The following is an 18,830-nucleotide window of genomic DNA, read 5'->3' on the forward strand; positions in this document are numbered from 1 at the left end:
TCTCCTTGAGCAGAAGCGAGGATGAGGGATGCACTGCGACATCACTGCGACATCACTGCGGCATCGTTCTGACATCATTCTTGTATCATTTTCTGAACAGCTGGGCAGGCTGCAAAGTGGAAGTTTCTCTATCGCATGGTCAGTCATGAAGGAGATATGTCATGAACTTCTACCTTCTGCTCGCAAACCTGTTCCTGAACCAACAAGGTGTGGCATAGTACGCTCCCTCCTCATTGGTTGTCAGGAATGGGCTGTTTTCCAGCCTTTCGCTCTGTCCTGTGACTAAATGTGGATTTTGTGATATAAATAGCTAATAGCCCTATTAAGTGTCTCTCCGTTTGCTCAAAGGGGAGTAGACAGTTGTATGTATGTTGTGTCACAATGTGGAGTTCTTGGCCAATACGATAAACATGCTAGGGGTATAGACACTCCGGCAGACTCACTTGGTAGGGGCCCTTGAGTGTGTAAAGCAGGACGGGGCAGGGGAGCCCAAGGTGACATTATGTCAGTGAGTATGTCAGTCTATGCTGAAACTGGCTAATTTCTCAGCTCCACAAACCTGTAATGGAAACCGGCATCAGTAATGTTACTGCTTACATGAGTGAAGCAGCGATGGTCATGCATTGTAACCAATGTGCCCAGTGTATCTCGATCATTTTAGCACAAGCAACTCTCGACTTAGGTGAATCAAGCTTGCATAAATCCAGACTTAAACTGAAAATATTTCATAAAGTTCATAGTTGCTCTAACATTAAAAGGTGAATGACTGAAGACTCGAGTTCTTTATTGTCAAGACACCTACTCGTATGTATAAGTACACAGTGCAATGAAATACAGCTTCCCATGGGCCCCCCGATGGTGCGAGACAGAATTGCAGGAAATAACAAGCAAAGCACAATGCAATACAATACCATAAAATCAGGGATGGATTATGGGTTGTGTGGGCCCCTGGGCCCCGCCCCCCACCACCACCAGCACCACCACCACAATTCAAGGGCCCTTGGTAGCCAAATACCCTCCCTATAGGGTCAGGGGCCCTTGTAGGCAGAGGATCAAAGAATGTAGGCCCTCTAAAATCGACAAATGAAAATACATTGTTGATAAGCGTTGCAAATTGTTTTGGGCAAGGGATGCATTGATACGATACGTTGTAGAGCACCGCTTTTCAGTACTCACCAATACCAGTACTCACCAATACCAGTACTCACCAATACCAGTATTTTATCTGCACAATTTACAAAGGAAATATAGTGGGCCTGATTCCTGGAAAAAAAAGTATTATTTATAGTCAGGGATTGACATTCACTGTAGATAGCAATGTGTGCAGCAGTTTCTTCTTATAAGAGCACCAATACATACTGATTTTATGTGCACTTGCATTGTCACGGCAAGAAATTCCCACACATTTAACCTTTGCACACCAAATGTGTACCTCATTTGCAGTATAACGGTTATAAGGCAGAGTAATTTCATTCAGTACTTGTCTGACTGCACCTTTTGGACACTCACACGTTTTCTATTTAAAGCATCCTACTAATACTCAAAATTTCAGTTAACCTGCAGTTTTTCTCCATAGTTCAGACAGAGTGTGGTCACGGTCACTTTCGGTAACCACCGGTCCATTTAGGGTCACCCTGGTGTATAGGATTTATAAGACAGCAGTTACGCGTGGTAAACTCACTTAGCAAACCGTTAGCAGTCAGCAGTTTCTTGGAAGAGACTTTCAGACAGTGGGATGAGGTTCTTAAAGGGCCGTGTTACCCAGACACAGAGATGGGGCTCACAACAAAGCTGCAGTACAGGGGGCTAGTCATAAAGTAATCATTAAAAGCTTATAAAGTAATCATTAGAAGGTCATAAAGTAATCATTAAAAGGTCTATCAGTGTTTGTGGATGCAATCAGCTCCTTAATCCGATTATCGTCAGCATGGGTATCTGGAGTTAAGATAATATTCTGGGTCTAACTCAATAATGAGACTGATTGTACAGCACAGCTGTGAAACACCACAGAAATGAAGACTGTCTAGATATTGCACCCTCTGTGCCTAATCTGGATACCATGGAGATCCTAATATTGTATAAAGCCTGGAGAGGGACATATGTTCTTGGGGGAGCTTTTGTTTTCACACCTGGCATGTCATGCGTTTTCTTAAGTTGACAGTTTTTCTTTGCCTAAGCAAAGTTGGCTGTTACCCTGGGCGGGGACAGCGGGACACCCTGGTCACAGGCTTAAGTAACAGGATGCTCCATTGGGCAGGACTAGCATGCAAGATTCTCCATTGGGCAGGACTAGCATGCAGGATTCTCCATTGGGCAGGACTAGCATGCAGGATGCTCCATTGGGCGGGGCTAGCATGCAGGATGCTCCACTGGGCGGGGCTAGCATGCAGGATGCTCCACTGGGTGGGGTTAGCATACAGGATGCTCCATTGGGCGGGGTTAGCATGCAGGATGCTCCATTGGGCGGGGTTAGCATGCAGGATGCTCCACTGGGCGGGACTAGCATGCAGGATGCTCCATTGGGCGGGGTTAGCATACAGGATGCTCCACTGGGCAGGGTTAGCATGCAGGATGCTCCATTGGGCGGGGTTAGCATGCAGGATGCTCCACTGGGCGGGACTAGCATGCAGGATACTCCACTGGGCGGGGCTAGCATGCAGGATGCTCCACTGGGTGGGGTTAGCATGCAGGATGCTCCATTGGGCGGGGTTAGCATACAGGATGCTCCATTGGGCGGGGTTAGCATGCAGGATGCTCCACTGGGCGGGACTAGCATGCAGGATGCTCCACTGGGCGGGGCTAGCATGCAGGATGCTCCACTGGGTGGGGTTAGCATGCAGGATGCTCCATTGGGCAGGACTAGCATGCAGGATGCTCCATTGGGCGGGATTAGCATGCAGGATGCTCCATTGGGCGGGGCTAGCATGGGGGATGCTCCATTGGGCGGGGCTAGCATGCAGGATGCTCCATTGGGTGGGGCTAGCATGCAGGATGCTCCATTGGGCGGGGCTAGCATGCAGGATGCTCCATTTGGTGGGGTTAGCATGCAGGATGCTCCATTGGGCTAGGCTAGCAGTGCACCCTGATCAAAGGTTTAAATAGCAGCATGCTTCACTGGGTACGGCTGGCATGCAGAATGCTTCAATGAACAGGGCTAGCATGCAAGATGCTTCACTGGCAGGGTTAGCGATGCACCCTGATCACAGGCTTAAATAGCAGGATGCTTTACTGGGCAGAGCTGCCGTACAGAATGCTTCACGGCAGGGCTAGTGGTGCAACCTGATCACAGTTTTAAGTAGCAGGATCCTTCACTGGGTAGGGCTAGTATGTAGAAGACTTCAATGGGCAGGGTTAGCATGCAGGATGCTTCACTGGGCGGGGCTTGTGGTGCTGGATGCTTCACTGGCTGGGCTAGCATGCAGGATGCTTCACTGGGCGGGGCTTGTGGTGCTGGATGCTTCACTGGCAGGGCTAGCATGCAACATACTTAACTGAGTGGAGCTAGCAGTGCACCCTGATCACAGACTTCTTCTGATCCTGCTTCCATTCATCTGTTGATAGTAAATTACTTCAGTCAGTATGCCAAATGCTGGTGCCCTTCCAGTTAATTGAGTTTCATTTAAAGAATTTGTGGACCCCAAGGCTCAGCAGTAAGCCTTTTACTTTTGCTCACTTCAGGTCACTGTTCACTAGTTTCAAGCAGCGGGCTCTACTTTCGGACGACTATAAGCTGTTATCGCCCTGCTTCCTCACTTGTTTGATTCCAGCATGATTTGGGTCCCAATCTGGAAGCTGCCTACTGCTTACCAGTGCTGTGGGTCATGTGCTAACAGCCCTTTGCAGTTTTTTGTAATCCATTCAGAACGTCTCCCCTTTGTCTTCTTTTATCTCAGGGTTTGACATTCTGTCAGTTTGCGATGCTTAATCCTTGCAGGACGCAACAGGTCCTGGAGATTTTGCAGGAACGCAAAATTTTCAGGAAATTCCTGTTCAGAGAGGCTTTGGGGTCAGCAGTTCAGTGCAGGGGTATCTCTGGAGCACTGGTCAAAGCAGACCAGGAGGAAAAGGCAGAGCTTCAGTGCCCAGTGCATGCCGGGTGCCTCTGGAGGCACTGAGGTCTGTTTGGCCCTTGTCCGCTGCACTTGTCTGAGAAATGAATGTGCCACCCATATGAATGTGTGCTTCGGTGTTTTCATGGACTGAAAAACAACAACATAGATAATTGTTTTCCACTTTTGAATTTTAATCCCACCCATCGCTGGTTGTCGCTAATATGGTTTCCTGCTTCTAATTAGCTTTCTGTTAATGTGCTTATCGTTATGGCTGCATTGCCGGCGTTCCCAGCATTCTGCTGTCTCTTCAGCACAGCCTTCCCTAGTAAGTGCAGGTGCAGACTGGGCTGTGCCAGGAATCGGAAGAGAACAATGTCGAGCTGTTGTGTAGAGTGTGAACCGGGAGCATCCCGAGATCCTTGGAGGGACTTCTCCGGAGAATCTGTGAGCAGAGCCCCAGACCAGTTTGTTTTAGCTGTAGGAATGGCTAAGAAATGCTTCGTACATTCTGTGGGAGCGGGTGTGAAATGAGACAGAAATGGAAAATGCAGTGTGGGAGGCCCGCTCTGGATCAGCTGGAGAGTGGGATCGGTATGCCAGCTCTCCGGACAGAGCTGGCCCATCTCCCATGGTGTGCCGCTTGCCCAGGAAGCGGTCCGCATTCATCTGCCTCTCTCCCGATTGCTGGCGAGGCAGCGGTCGTCTCTGAGGGATGACTGACCTGCGCATTCCAGGGGCTCTGTGGACCTTTGGAGTTCTGCCTTCCGTCAAGCTACAGCCCAAGTGAGGGTTCAGCTTTTGGGAACCATAATATGAACCCTGTAATGCTCCGGAGATTTTTACAGACTACAATCACCGCGCAGAATTTGTAGTCATGGAAAGCATGCTGAGTTGGCTCAGTTCTTCCGATTTTTTTGTTTATCCATTCCTGACCTCACCCAGCCTATGTCTGCCCCCGGAACAGCTGTAGAAGAACAGTTGTCCTTTAGTTCCCGGTGTGAAGGAATCCCCTCTGCTCACTAGCCTTCCCTTAAACTGGTTATTCTGCATAACTTGCCGCCTCTCCCATCAATCGTTTTTATGGGAAGCGCAGATCACATGCTTTCTGCAGAGCTCTGTCTTTAAATTGCGGACTCTGTGCTGTATGTCGCATGAGCCTGGCACTCCTGTGCACATTAACACTTTTGTGATTTTTGTGTAAATTTGTTGGTAAAGGATAGTTATGAATTATTATTTTGATCTCAGCGTTAACCAGAATTTTGTGGATTTGTTGTTTGGTGTGTTCAGTTATTGTAAATGGCTCAGAAATGCCTGAAACGGCCATTTAGACTTGGGCTAGAAGTAAAAGCAGACTCTGAATGGCCAGTTTTTGGTGTCAGTAAGAAAAGCACAAGCTTTTAGCAAAGAATCGACGTAAGGCAAGGCAATATGTTTCGCAGCTGAAAGAGAATTTATAAATGGGCTGATAGTGCTGATTGATGTGACAGTGCAGGTGGACCGATAGCGTAAATGATTGAGCGTTTACTCGGCCAGGGAGCCCAGTGTCTGGTTTGCTGATTGATGCACTGGAGGCTGATGGATCGGTTGGCACGTAGCAGGACGTTTACATGTGTGCCCATTGCTCTCCTCCGAGCAGCATAGCAGCCTGTGAAATGTGGGGGGGGGGGGGGCGTGGACACAAATAATTAAAAGTCTTTTCTCCTGTTTCCAGCAGTACCCTACCAGCAGAGCTCCTATGGTGGGGGCAGAGGATCGGCCCCCATACTCTGCTTCCGCTGTGGGGAGGCGTGCAAGGGTGAGGTGGTGCGTGTCCAGAGTATCCACTTCCACGTCAAGTGCTTCACTTGTCAGGGTAAGCAGCCACTCGCCATAGGCACCCGGTGTGGGGAGTGAGGGGGGGGGGCATAATCTCCCACAGTTGTGACTCCTTGTGTGGGGAGTGAGGGGGGGGGCATAATCTCCCACAGTTGTGACTCCTTGTGTGGGGAGTGATTGGGGGGGGGGGCATAATTTCCCACAGTTGTGACTCCTGGTGTGGGGAGTGATGGGGGGGGGCATAATCTCCCACAGTTGTGACTCTTGGTGTGGACAGTGGGGGGGCCATAAACTCTCACACCTGAGTGAAAGCAAAGCGAAATGCACAGATAAATGCAGCAGCTCCGGTGCCGTGATGCGCTCTCGCCCTCCGGCGTGGCGTCTGTGCTGACCAGGCTCCCCTCGAAGCCTCCTCCTCACTGGGCCTCACGCTCTAACAGTGTGTGGCCCAAATGGAGTTAAGATCCACGTGGGGAGAAACTAATAAGTATGTGCGGGAAAAAGACGAGCAATGTGGATACAATGAGAAGCAAGTCGTGGGGGGGGGGGGGATTCAGCTCATTTGTGTGGGGTACGCCTCCCCCTTACTGGTGCTCACATGTTTTCCATGCTGCATGGGCAGAGTTGCTGTGGAAACCGTGTGAAGGGGCGCCCTGCTCTGGTTGGTGGTTATTCTCAGCAACACTCTCTAGGCAGCAGCCAATGGGATCCCTCTTTTTGGTCTCTAGAACGCAGTGGGGGGGTTTTGGACAAAGAAGGTAAACAGAAGGGGGGAAAGTAATCCCCCTCCCGACTGTGACATCAGGGGTATCTCGGGATCACAGCCTCTTTATGAACAATAACAGAGTTTCATCCTAACCAGCCCTGGCAGGTGTCCTGACTCCTGTCTAATTCTTTGCTTCCCTTATATGTCCGTACCACTGCCTGCCACACCTGCTGCTTCCCTGCTCCTCCAGCTTCATGCTGTGGCTTCAGGCTGCCCGAAAATGCCCCTTTCTCTAAAATGACTTCACTTCAGGTACCGGTCTTCCTTCCGGGAGGCTGTGTGTTCGTCCCCCAGAGGAGGTGTGAAGGGACCTGCCGTAGAGCATGGACTAAGTGCATCTCCATTAGACGGCCAGCCTTACAGGGTGTCTGCAGGCCTGATTCGAGGTTCTGCTGCTGCTCGCTGGAGTTACACCGATCTGTGGGTTGAAACTTCATCACGTCAGGTGCCATTGGATCATGGTGTCACCGGAAGAAGCATGTGCTTTTAATAACGGTACAGTCTTAGTTCACTGTGTACGGAGGGCGTTGAACTCTGAGCACCAGGGATGAGACTGTGTGTTCCAGGCCATTTCCCCCTGTGGCTGACGGAATGGCCGTTATGGGTAGATGTGTTACTTATATGTACCACTCAGGCACACGCTTCATTCTCTAGTTCCTGGCTGACAGTTCGCCAAATGGTGTCTTAATGAGCGTTCCTGAGAACAGCACAGCACAGTAAACATATGTCCACTTTGTCTGTTTAGAATTAAACAGCCTTGAAATAAAATAACTAATGTGAGAGACCTCCATATTTCCAAGGCACTGAAAAATCCAGTAGTATTGTTTTCTCGCTTAGCTTCACACTTTAGCTGATTGGCCTGCTCGTTGTTCCTTAGCCTCACGCTTTAGCTGATTGGCCTGCTCGTTCTTCCTTAGCCTCACGCTTTAGCTGATTGGCCTGCTCGTTGTTCCTTAGCCTCACGCTTTAGCTGATTGGCCTGCTCGTTGTTCCTTAGCCTCACGCTTTGGCTGATAGGCCTGCTCGTTGTACCTTAGCCTCACGCTTTAGCTCATTGGCCTGCCCAGTGTATGATGCTTCCTGAGGGCTGGGCACTGATTAGCGACTGATTGCTGCTAAGCCTGATTGCAGCGTTAGCTTGGCCACAAAATAAACAGGCACTGTTGCTGCAGGCGTCCTTTGAGAGGACACCGTTTATGGGCTCCCAGGTCTACAACTCTGGACTGCCAGTGCATGTCAGAGGCGCACCTCCCTGCCTTCACTGCGCCGATAACCCCACGCATTGTTTCTTGGCCTGTTTTGTTCCATTGACAGTTCTCCAAGTGCGGACAGTAGGGTGGGCAGAGCAAACGTGCAGGTCAGATGATCATCCATGCCAGAACTGCAAGAAAGAAAGCCCTTGTATCTCGGCCCCCGGTCACCCATGCATGAAATTGGCCCCTCATCACAAAAACAAAAATGCTATTGATGAGCGAGACACGTGAGTCTCAGGGAATGAACCCACTTCGACCTTCAAATAGGAAAGGGATCAGAAGCCTTGTACAAATGCTGGGTTTCCCTCAGACGCTTAAACAATAATGCTGTAGATGTCCATGTTATCCTGAGTGTAGCCTGATAGCTCCATTGTAGAAAAGCGGAACATCTCTGTTTTACAGAATGCCTGTGGAAGAAGTGTGTTTTTACTGACAGGCGTGATCTGTAATTACTCATTAAATCAATACCATGGTTTTCATTTAGGTTTTGTCTCTTCCCAGATGACTTTTCACTAATAAAAACTGCCTTTAGTCCAAAAAGACGACATTAATATATTTTCAGGGGTGTGGGCATTTAATGGATGAAGATCTGTGTAGTATATTTCTTCCCTTCAAGTTTAGAAGTTGTCACCTGCTTGTTTTTCTAGTGTTTTCGAAAACAATGGAAGCCTGTCTTGTAAATCTTGCCTCCAGAGTTCAGGGAAACAATTGGGCAATTAATATTGACTTGGAAATGTTAACAAATGTCCTTGGATCTTCTCCAGCTATAGAGAATGCCAAGTATAATCTCTGGAGCACAGCAAAACAAAAGGGGGAAAAGGTTCACACGAACAGCCTCTCTGGCTGAACTACAAATAAACAGACCTTCCCTATAGCGCGCGTTGATCTCAGCCGAATGAATGACCAGATCTTGTGGAAACAGAGAGGTACTGCTTGCTGTACTAAATGCGCTGCTCTTGCATATTGCAGTTGGTTCCCATTACGCTATCTCAATGTTATTTATATGAATAGCTTTGCTGATATTAGTTCCATGGTGTGTGATATGGCTCTTCGGTAACCATCTTGTCACTGGTCTCACTGGAAGCTCAGCCTGGCTCAGCACTGGTATCTAAGTTGGCTCCATTATAGCTCTATGCTTATGACATAAAAAACAAGGGTAAGTAAATAAATACCACAGGTGTTCTGGTCTCCATGATGAAGCCAAGAAGTATGATGAAACTTTGCACAAAAGGAGAAGGATTGGCTTTTGGGATTGTCATGGCTACAGCTTCCATGGAGACAGTGGCTGAGATTTACATCCGGTTCAGGCAACATCAGTGTAAATGGCACATGGTGTGGTCCCTGGCCAGGTCCAGTAATAAAGGGAGAGTTTTACATTTTTACATACTCTGTCGCATAAGCCTAAGAGCACGACGTTTGATGCCTTTAAGAATCAATGTATTTAGCTGTTCTTTTGTGTGGTTCAACTTGGTTGGTAAAGGGAGATTAATTAAAGCTTAACTTATACTGTCATTGTGAAACGTAGCATGTAGTTTGCATCCTGATTTAGGACTTATCCAACATTTTTCTCCTTGTAAAGCTTTAAATCTGTTACGTTTAGGATGGCCCTGAGAGAGTTCAGTCAGGCCAGGGAGAATCTGTCTGACATTTGTTCGGCTGCTTCAGTATGCAAGTTCCTTGGAGAACACTGCAGGCAATCCATCGGCCCAGGCCTGTCTGTTTCTGCTCCTTCATGTGGAACCGCTTCCTCTGGTAGGTTCCGACCCGTGGGGTGAAGATCAAAGAGCTCCACGTGGGGGCAAGGTTGTAGAAATAAAGGCAGTAGGACAAGGGTGAGAAGCATAGTAGCCCCCAGCTCCTGCAGTTAGTTGCAGTGTTGTCTGACATGATAGGGTAGGTAAGCAGTGTTATTTTCCAGTGGTAATCGGCACACGAAGGCCTGACCTCCGGACTCCTGGTAACCATCGAGAGGCCAAAGGAGGCAGGCAGTAATGGTAACGCTGCCTGTGCCTGGCCCAGTCTGTTTGGCACGTGGAGGCCTGACCTCCGGACTCCTGGTAACCATCGAGAGGCCAAAGGAGGCAGGCAGTAATGGTAACGCTGCCTGTGCCTGGCCCAGTCTGTTTGGCACGTGGAGGCCTGACCTCCGGACTCCTGGTAACCATCGAGAGGCCAAAGGAGGCAGGCAGTAATGGTAACGCTGCCTGTGCCTGGCCCAGTCTGTTTCACAGATCTTTGTGAAGAACTGAAAAATGGTCTCCACAACGTAATATAAACATAATCTACACACACACACACGAAATACATGCCCAGAGGAACAGCCCCCATTACCATTCTAATCCCCTACTTTAACTTACAATTAAATCTCGATTAAACTGGGTAACGCTTTAAATTAAGCCTAGCAAATTGCACTGGTAACTTCTGCTGGAAGATATTGCATGTTAATTGCCTGTCTTTGACTTTCTATTTAACTGAGCAACATTAAACCATAAAAACAGTCATTTATAGTAAACAGAACACTGTAAACGAATCAGAAATATTTGAAAGTAATAATTGTACCGAAGTCAATTGTATCGAAGTTCACTTTGACTTAGTTTTATCAGAATCCAATGATCTCTTCTTCTTATGAAGAAGTGCATGTATCCTGCCATCTAACTCAATCTGATTAATCAGCTTTCACTTCAGACCTCAGCAGAATTCGTAGGCGTTGCGATGGTCAGATCCACCTCTGTCCATTCTTCTGAGGCTTGTCATGAAGGATCTATTCGCTCCAGGATTTACATTTAATTTGACACACTTTGGATTGATTTCTATAAATGGCAAATGTTCATTACATCAGTTGACCTTATTGGCGCATGTGCAAAATGACAACGGGGTCCCTCAGAATGACACGGCCCCCCTTTGTACAGAATCCCTTCAGTCTCTGCAGAGAGCTCCCACTCTGATGTGTCTGTGTCGTTCCTTAAAAGGAAAACTGTCGGCAAGCTCATTAAGATGCCTGGGCCAGCACAGCCTCTTAGCAAGTCCTAAACTTAATTGGGCGTGTAAAATGTCCCATCATGCTGAGCAAGATCAGCCTGGATCCTGTGCTAATTACCTGTCGTTTTTATGAGCCAATCATTAAAGGGCAGATGTGGACGCAGAATTTCACTGCAGGAACATCTGAAAGATCTCTCATCTGGTCAAGGCCTTAATTGCCACTTAAAGGTACTCACTTTTGTTTTTGGGACGTATAGCTCTGGCAAGATTAACCTGGCAATGATTAAGCAAATTTTTTGTCTCCCTCTGGTGTTGATTTGGACGTCTTGTGTGCGAGACTTGCCAGATGGGAAAATCCCAGCGTAGAAAGGCTTTGGTCATGGAGGTTAGTCAGCTGAAAGCATGTTTAGCCTTTAGACAGGTTTGGGGTTTAACTCTCAAAAACACATCGCAGAAGCGAAGACGGCCCTCTAGATCATCTCCACAGATGTAATCCATAACTTTTCACAATGTAGGATTAATATGGACGTGATAATGCAGTGGCCCCGTGGGGGAGGCAGTGCCAATTAGATAGGGGTTGAACAGCAATAGCAGGGGGGTGAGAGTGACAGAGGTCTTTGGTTGCCACGGTAACATTAGCCCTTGCTTCCAATCACCGTGGTATCACTTGGTTACCAGGGAGACATTCCTATGAAAAGAATCTTGTGCAGGGCAGAGATAGGGATGCCCAACAGCAGATGTTGCATGCTACCTTGCAGATTTGGGATAGATGGTGAGGATTTGTTGCCCTGCTGTTCTTTAAGGTGTTTCGTCAGCGCACTGTCATGCGTTCTGGCCCTGGTAATGAAGTATGTGTAAGTGAATTGCTGTGTGAGTAGCTCTTCCAGAGGGACAATGGAATGTGTGTTCATTTGTAGCCCCTGACATCATTTTGTATGGAGTCCATTAGGGCAGGCTGCCTCCTGGCTGTCAAATACAGAGTGGGGAATCTGCTCCTGGCGTCGACGTCACAGCCTGACATGCACTGAGGTAGGGCACCCAGGATCCTCTGTTTCCAGTCTGAAAGGCGACATGGTACCGCAGGCTGCATGCGTCCGATCGACATCAGCTGGTCCCTGCTGCATTCAAGAATCAGCAAACTCATTAGACATAATGGTCTGACACAAGTGATGGATTGTTGTTAAGGCTGGTGTGGAAGAATGGCCGGGAGGGTGAATAGTATTCACTGAATAGAAACTGCACTTAATCCAGAATGAGTCTGCATACTGTAATGACACAGCGGGGGTGTAACTCCAGTGAGGGGTGGTGCTAGGAGGGGCCATGAGGTGAAAATGGTTGAAATGATGATAGTCTGACTTGTGCCCAGTGAATATAAGGCCAGCATGGATGCTAGACCAAAAGTCTAACTTGTGATCCTGAGGTTTGTAAAATTTCAAACATTTGGTTTGTTTGTGATTGTGGAAGTGACAGCACAGGAGATGGGGGTCTCCATGTCAGCTGCTGTGTGGATAAATAGCTGAGGGCAGCCAGCAGTCGCTGTAGCCAGTACTGGTCAGGTCAGTTTCAAACTTGCTACCTGTTTCCCATCATGGCTTCTAAACGCATACTCATTATAATTATGTAATGTGGTTTGTTTGCTTGGAAACTTGAGGGCACTTTAATGATCATGATGTCAGTAAACACATGGATTACTTGTCCTACATGAAGACTAAATTCTTTGTCATTAAAATATAAGAGAATATGAGCAATCTAGTTCTTCCCCACCGGAGCAGTTTACTCATTGAGGGGCCTACAGTAATGGAACTGGGGCCTCAGATGTCATTGCTCAGTTTTCTCTTTGGGTTTTCTCCTGCTGTGCTGTTCCTTGATGGTCTGGTAATTAGAGATGACCATTGCTATGAAGACTGTGTCAGTCCTCAGGCCAAGGTCTCAGTCACACTGCACGGATGTGTGCAGGAGGACCTGCTCGGTGAAGAGCTGCTGCTTCATTCTCTGCTATCGGTTGAGAATCACTGCTTCGTTGACAGGTATTGGTAGAGAGCCCCTGCTCCATTTGCTGGTGTCAGTAGAGAGCCACTGCTTTAGTTGCTGGGGTTAGGAGAGAGCCGCTGCTTCATTCACTGGTATCGGTAGAGAGCTGCTGCTTCATTCACTGGTATCGGTAGAGAGCTGCTGCTTCATTCACTGGTATCGGAAGAGAGCAGCTGGTTTATTCACTGGTATCGGTAGAGAGCAGCTGCTTCATTCACTGGTATCAGTAGAGAGCCACTGCTTCATTCACTGGTATCAGTAGAGAGCAGCTGCTTTATTCACTGGTATCGGTAGAGAGCAGCTGCTTCATTCACTGGTATCAGTAGAGAGCCACTGCTTCATTCACTGGTATCAGTAGAGAGCAGCTGCTTTATTCACTGGTATCGGTAGAGAGCAGCTGCTTCATTCACTGCTATCGGTAGAGAGTTGCTGCTTCATTTGCTGGTGTCAGTAGAGAGCCGGTGCTTCATTTGCTGGGATTGGTTGAGAGCCATTGCTTCATTCACTGGTATCGGAAGAGAGCTGCTGATTCATTCACTGGTGTCCATTGGCTTTTCCCAGCGCTTGGCGTTATTTAACAAGCTGTGCCTTGGTCTCCAGGCTGTAGCTGCCAGGTTTGATTTCCCCGGATGCTGTCTGCATTCGGCTCGCACGAGGAAACAAACCGAGCAGAATCAATTAACAGGCTGCTTTCTAGCTTCCATGCAGAGATGGATCAAGGCTAATCACTGTAAGTCGGCTCCCTGGCATGTGTGAGGCCCCGGGCCCCTCCAGCCCAGCCCTGTCTGCCTTAATGTACAATTAAAGGGGGGGGGGGCTGAACTTACAGCATCATGTCACTGTGAGCCAAGGGACAGTGGCCCAGCACTGTGTTTTCAGGACCCATGTGCGACCTCTTAACCCCTGTTTGTGTTGCGTCTATGTGAAGCCCTCCTGGGCAGCCCTCACCGGGTGAGGAGGGGTCAGGCTGGAAGCCTGGCTGTTGGTGCTGAATAATTCATACTGAATTACTGTGCTGGCCAACGCACCGACACAAATCCCTCTGCACAGGTAAGAGAGTAACCTGCAGAGTGCAGGATGCTTCCTACTGACATAGTGCCCACCCCCCCCCCCCCCCCATGAATAATAACATATTATGAATCCACTTTCCTACTCCACATCTGTCTATCTCTTCATTTACCAATCCAGGCTCCATTGTCTATCCAGCTCCTTTTCGTAACTCAAAAAGCCCCCCAGTATGCAGCCTCTAACTTCCTTTAGCTGCCCTCTAAGGCTGGCCAGGGTGAAGTGGGACCAACTTGTGGGGGGGGGGGGGGGGTGGCTGTAAGAAGTGAGAAGGGTTCAGCATGCCTAATCTCTTTGATTGAAGCCCGTGTTTTGACCTCAGGAGGGTGCCACTAGGACTGCACCCTTCCTAAAGATAGGGCTGCCTCGACCTGTGAAGCAGGAGAAATGCGACACAGATACAGATTTATAGCCCAGCACCTCTCCTCCGTAGCCAAGTCGCCTGGATTAAAAAAGTACCTAGTACCTAGATCTTCCTAGTACCTAGATCTTCCTAGTACCTAATTGTCTAATGCTGTTCTAATGGATCTCTCAATATTTGAGTCGTATACTTCATTAAACCGGGATGGGAATTCCCACTCTTGGCTGCTGTTGTGTGCATGTGTGTGTGTGTGTGTGTGTGTGTGTGTGTGTGTGTGTTTGTGCACATATGCACATGTGTATGTCTGTGTGCATGCATGCATGCATGTCTGTGTATGTGTGTGTGGACATGTGTGTCTGTGCATGGTATCTGTGTGTGCGTGTGTGTCTGTGCATGGAGACCTTTCACAGTGAATCACAGCATTCTGCTGTTGACTCGTCACAGTGGACAGCTGGATGTCTGATCGCATGGGACGAGTGCTGGCTGGCACCACACACATCACGGATGCCTAAATCCTGCCCTGAACATTTGCATATAACGGTGATAAAAATTAATTGCTCCATGTGCCATTAAAGACAGAAAGGAAAAGGGACGGCCTCGGAATCTGGGGGTGCCAGGGAACCCCGGGGCGGAGAATTTTAATTGTGCCTGCTGGCTGTTGATAAATACAGCCCCCCTGCCACCTTCACTGGACCCCCTCAATTTAATGACCGCACCACAGAGCTGGGAAATCTTCATGCAGAGCCTATTTCCTGTACTTAACGGAATGAAATATTCAGCAGGCTGGTGGGCAAAGTGAGCGGGCGTGGCAGAGTCACTGGAGGGAATCATATAATTGGTCACATCCTCAGACGTTAGTTTCCCTAAGTGGGGAGGCAGACACTGTCACGTTAGGTTCCCTAAGTGCGGAGGCAGACACTGTCACGTTTGGTTCCCTAAGTGCGGAGGCAGACACGGTCACGTTTGGTTCCCTAAGTGCGGAGGCAGACACTGTCACGTTAGGTTCCCTAAGTGCGGAGGCAGACACTGTCACGTTAGGTTCCCTAAGTGCGGAGGCAGACACTGTCACGTTAGGTTCCCTAAGTGCGGAGGCAGACACTGTCACGTTTGGTTCCCTAAGTGCGGAGGCAGACACTGTCACGTTAGGTTCCCTAAATGCGGAGGCAGACACTGTCACGTTAGGTTCCCTAATTGCGGAGGCAGACACTGTCACGTTTGGTTCCCTAAGTGCGGAGGCAGACACTGTCACGTTAGGTTCCCTAAGTGCGGAGGCAGACACTGTCACGTTAGGTTCCCTAAGTGCGGAGGCAGACACTGTCACGTTTGGTTCCCTAAGTGCGGAGGCAGACACTGTCACGTTAGGTTCCCTAAGTGCGGAGGCAGACACTGTCACGTTTGGTTCCCTAAGTGCGGAGGCAGACACTGTCACGTTAGGTTCCCTAAGTGCAGAGGCAGACACTGTCACGTTTGGTTCCCTAAGTGCGGAGGCAGACACTGTCACGTTAGGTTCCCTAAGTGCGGAGGCAGACACTGTCACGTTAGGTTCCCTAAGTGCGGAGGCAGACACTGTCACGTTAGGTTCCCTAAGTGCGGAGGCAGACACTGTCACGTTCCCATCGCTAATGCGGTAGAAGGATTTCCCATGACTGTCTTCGGAACAACACCAGTGTGGTCCTGGGCCTGCCAGAGTCCCCATGACTGTCTTCGGAACAACACCAGTGTGGATCTGGGCCTGCTGGATTCCCCATGACTGTCTTCGGAACAACACCAGTGTGGATCTGGGCCTGCCGGATTCCCCATGACTGTCTTCGGAACAACACCAGTGTTGATCTGGGCCTGCCGGAGTCCCCATGACTATCTTCGGAACAACACCCGTGTGGATCTGGGCCTGCCAGAGTCCCCATGACTGTCTTCGGAACAACACCAGTGTGGAATTGTCTCAATGGAAAAAAGTTCAATGAACAACATAAAGAAAAAGAAAATGGAAAAAACATCACATGTACTGCATATCACAGATGAATGTGGCAGGGAGCAGGGGTCCTTTAGCTGGCTGCACATCACTCCAGTTGCCAGAGCGGCAGCCTGGCAGTCTGATGAAGCAGATGTGTGAGGCTGATTCTGCACGTCACATGGGATTATGTTATCAATGACATCATTAAGCAAGTCACTGGTGGTGACTGGCTGCAGACTGATATTCTCTGTGTTTCCCATAATGCGTTTTACTCCTTTGTTGTTATGTGCCAACAGTCCATTATGGATACGACACCTCAGTCACAGCAGCCACTCACGTGGGACTCCTACTGTCTCTAGGGCAACCAGGAAATGTGCAGGTTTGCTATGGCAACTGCAGCAGAGGACACCCCACCAATCGTGGCTTGCACAGGGAGCCAGTGTGCCACTTCTGGCGACCGTCGGTAATCATGCACCGGTACGTACCACACCAATAGCGAGTTTGGCGCTCGCCCCCAAATTCATTCCGAGGAAAGACAAAACACTGTCATTCCTAAATGCTAATTGGATTCAGCGAAGATGCCAGACAGGAGAAAGGCACCTTTGTTCATGCAGCTGAGAAGCTGAGATTAGACATAACTAGAGGCAGTAATAATGCACATTTAAGTATCGTATCAACAGTAACCGGAAAACCGTGAAAGCAGATGAAAGCCGCTACGCATGCTGCAAAGAGGAGTTGCTGCGTGATGGGAAACTACGACTGTACGGCGATCGTTTTTACTAGCTTATCTGAAAGGTTATGGTGGCCTGTATGAAGCCTGTTGAATCTGTCAGCCTATAAGGTGTACATTGGGAAACTGAGGGCATGTAGGGACAGGAATATCGGGGCCGTTCTGGGTGGGATGGGGAAGGACATGGGGGGTGGGGCATGAGGGTCGGGTGGCAGTCCCAGTGAGCCAGTGTGCCGCCCCTCAGCTGAAACCTCTTCACAGATTTCCCAGTGAGCCAGCGTGCCACCCCTCAGCTGAAACTGCCTCACAGATTTCCCAGTGAGCCAGTGTGCCACCCCTCAGCCAAAACCTCCTCACAGATTTCCCAGTGAGCCAGCGTGCCACCCCTCAGCTGAAACTGCCTCACAGATTTCCCAGTGAGCCAGTGTGCCGCCCCTCAGCCAAAACCTCCTCACAGATTTCCCAGTGAGCCAGCGTGCCACCCCTCAGTTGAAACTGCCTCACAGATTTCCCAGTGAGCCCACGTACCACCCCTCAGTTGAAATTGCCTCACAGATTTCCCAGTGAGCCAGCGTGCCACCCCTCAGCTGAAACTGCCTCACAGATTTCCCAGTGAGCCCACGTACCACCCCTCAGTTGAAATTGCCTCACAGATTGTCCAGTGAGGCAGCGTGCTACCTCTAAGGCAAACCTACCTCACAGATTTGCTTTGAGCGTTATAGTGTTGTTATTGTTCAAAACTAATATTTTATCCCAGTCTAAGTAATGTTTTAAGTGAAGTGGGCAGCTAGACAAATGCTGGCATAAGGCGAATGACTCTCATAAATGACCCCGTTTGTAATTTCTGTGCAGTGCTGCATTTCAGAGTTTAAAAATCCCCGTCTGTTGTTGCTGGCAGTTCAGCATTAGGAGGTACCCCAGCTTTTGTGGCCTGTGGGTTGTTTGTGTGAATCTCTCTCATACACTTTCTCTGTCCCCTCAGAGCCTCCCGTTGGCTGTGGTGATCGACAGTGTTTCGTCCAATGGGTTATGGGCAGCGCATTCTTAATCTCTCATCTCTGCACAATGGCATGAAAAGCCAACTTTCTGCAGCGGTGATGAATGGCCAGAGTGGCCCAGCTGGTTGGGAGCACCTGGCAGTGCATGCTGGGTAGAGAGCTCCAGGTTATTCCTGCTGCAGAGTCACATGCTGCAGCAGGGAGGGGGTTCAGTCCAGCTCCAGCTTCTTTATCGCAGACGGCCACCATGTATGAGACTCGCTTTCATTAGCTCTCTCATAAACCCCCATTTTTCTTGCTTAAATTGTTAAATACAAAGTAGACTGGGAGGGGGCAGAGTTCAAGGGAGCTGCAGATAAAGCAGAGAAGTTTTATGTATTTTGGTTGCTTATCTTCTCAGTCATCATGTCTAACATGCGACGTATTGTGCGTGAGCTGCTCTCCATAATGACCGCAGACCTCTCCACGGTGTTAGTCCGGAGTTTCCCTGCCCGCTTTGGCGCGGCTCTTGCACATTATGAGAAAAAAAACACAAATCACCTTCAGCTGAACCAAGCTGGACCTGCTCCACAGAAACATGTGGCCACCTACTCCTCCCCACGCATAGAACCCCAGATAAGATGGCTGGGCTGTTTGACAGAACCATTTTCAAGGGACTTAAACTTAAATCTGGATACAAGGGTCTTGTATTTTTAATTTTAATATCTAAATGAATCAGAATAATGTGTCAAAAAAGTTTCCTTTGTGCTGAATTCTCTTAAAGTTCTTCTTGGTCTTCTAGTTTGAGCTTGAAGGAACTCTGCAGTTTCCTGTTCGTCTGTTGGCAGGT

The 18,830-nt window shown here is 48.9% G+C and overlaps 1 protein-coding gene across 7 annotated transcripts in view; it reads left to right on the forward strand.

The window, feature by feature from the left end:
- Positions 1 to 18,830, forward strand: part of ablim3 (actin binding LIM protein family, member 3) — a 73,137-nt gene that overhangs the window by 12,973 nt on the left and 41,334 nt on the right. For 6 of the 7 annotated variants that reach the window (XR_007400400.1, XR_007400399.1, XR_007400401.1 and 3 more), the window contains exon 2: positions 5,764 to 5,904. Coding sequence is in view for 1 of the 7 variants with exons in the window: in XM_049028895.1 (XP_048884852.1) it covers positions 5,764 to 5,904 (141 nt within the window). In the remaining 6 variants the exon portion in view is untranslated. The remainder of the gene's footprint in view (positions 1 to 5,763; positions 5,905 to 18,830) is intronic. The other variant, XR_007400398.1, reaches the window with a different exon arrangement.

Source organism: Brienomyrus brachyistius, chromosome 10 (genome assembly GCF_023856365.1).
Source record: "Brienomyrus brachyistius isolate T26 chromosome 10, BBRACH_0.4, whole genome shotgun sequence".
Classification (NCBI taxonomy): Eukaryota; Metazoa; Chordata; class Actinopteri; order Osteoglossiformes; family Mormyridae; genus Brienomyrus; species Brienomyrus brachyistius.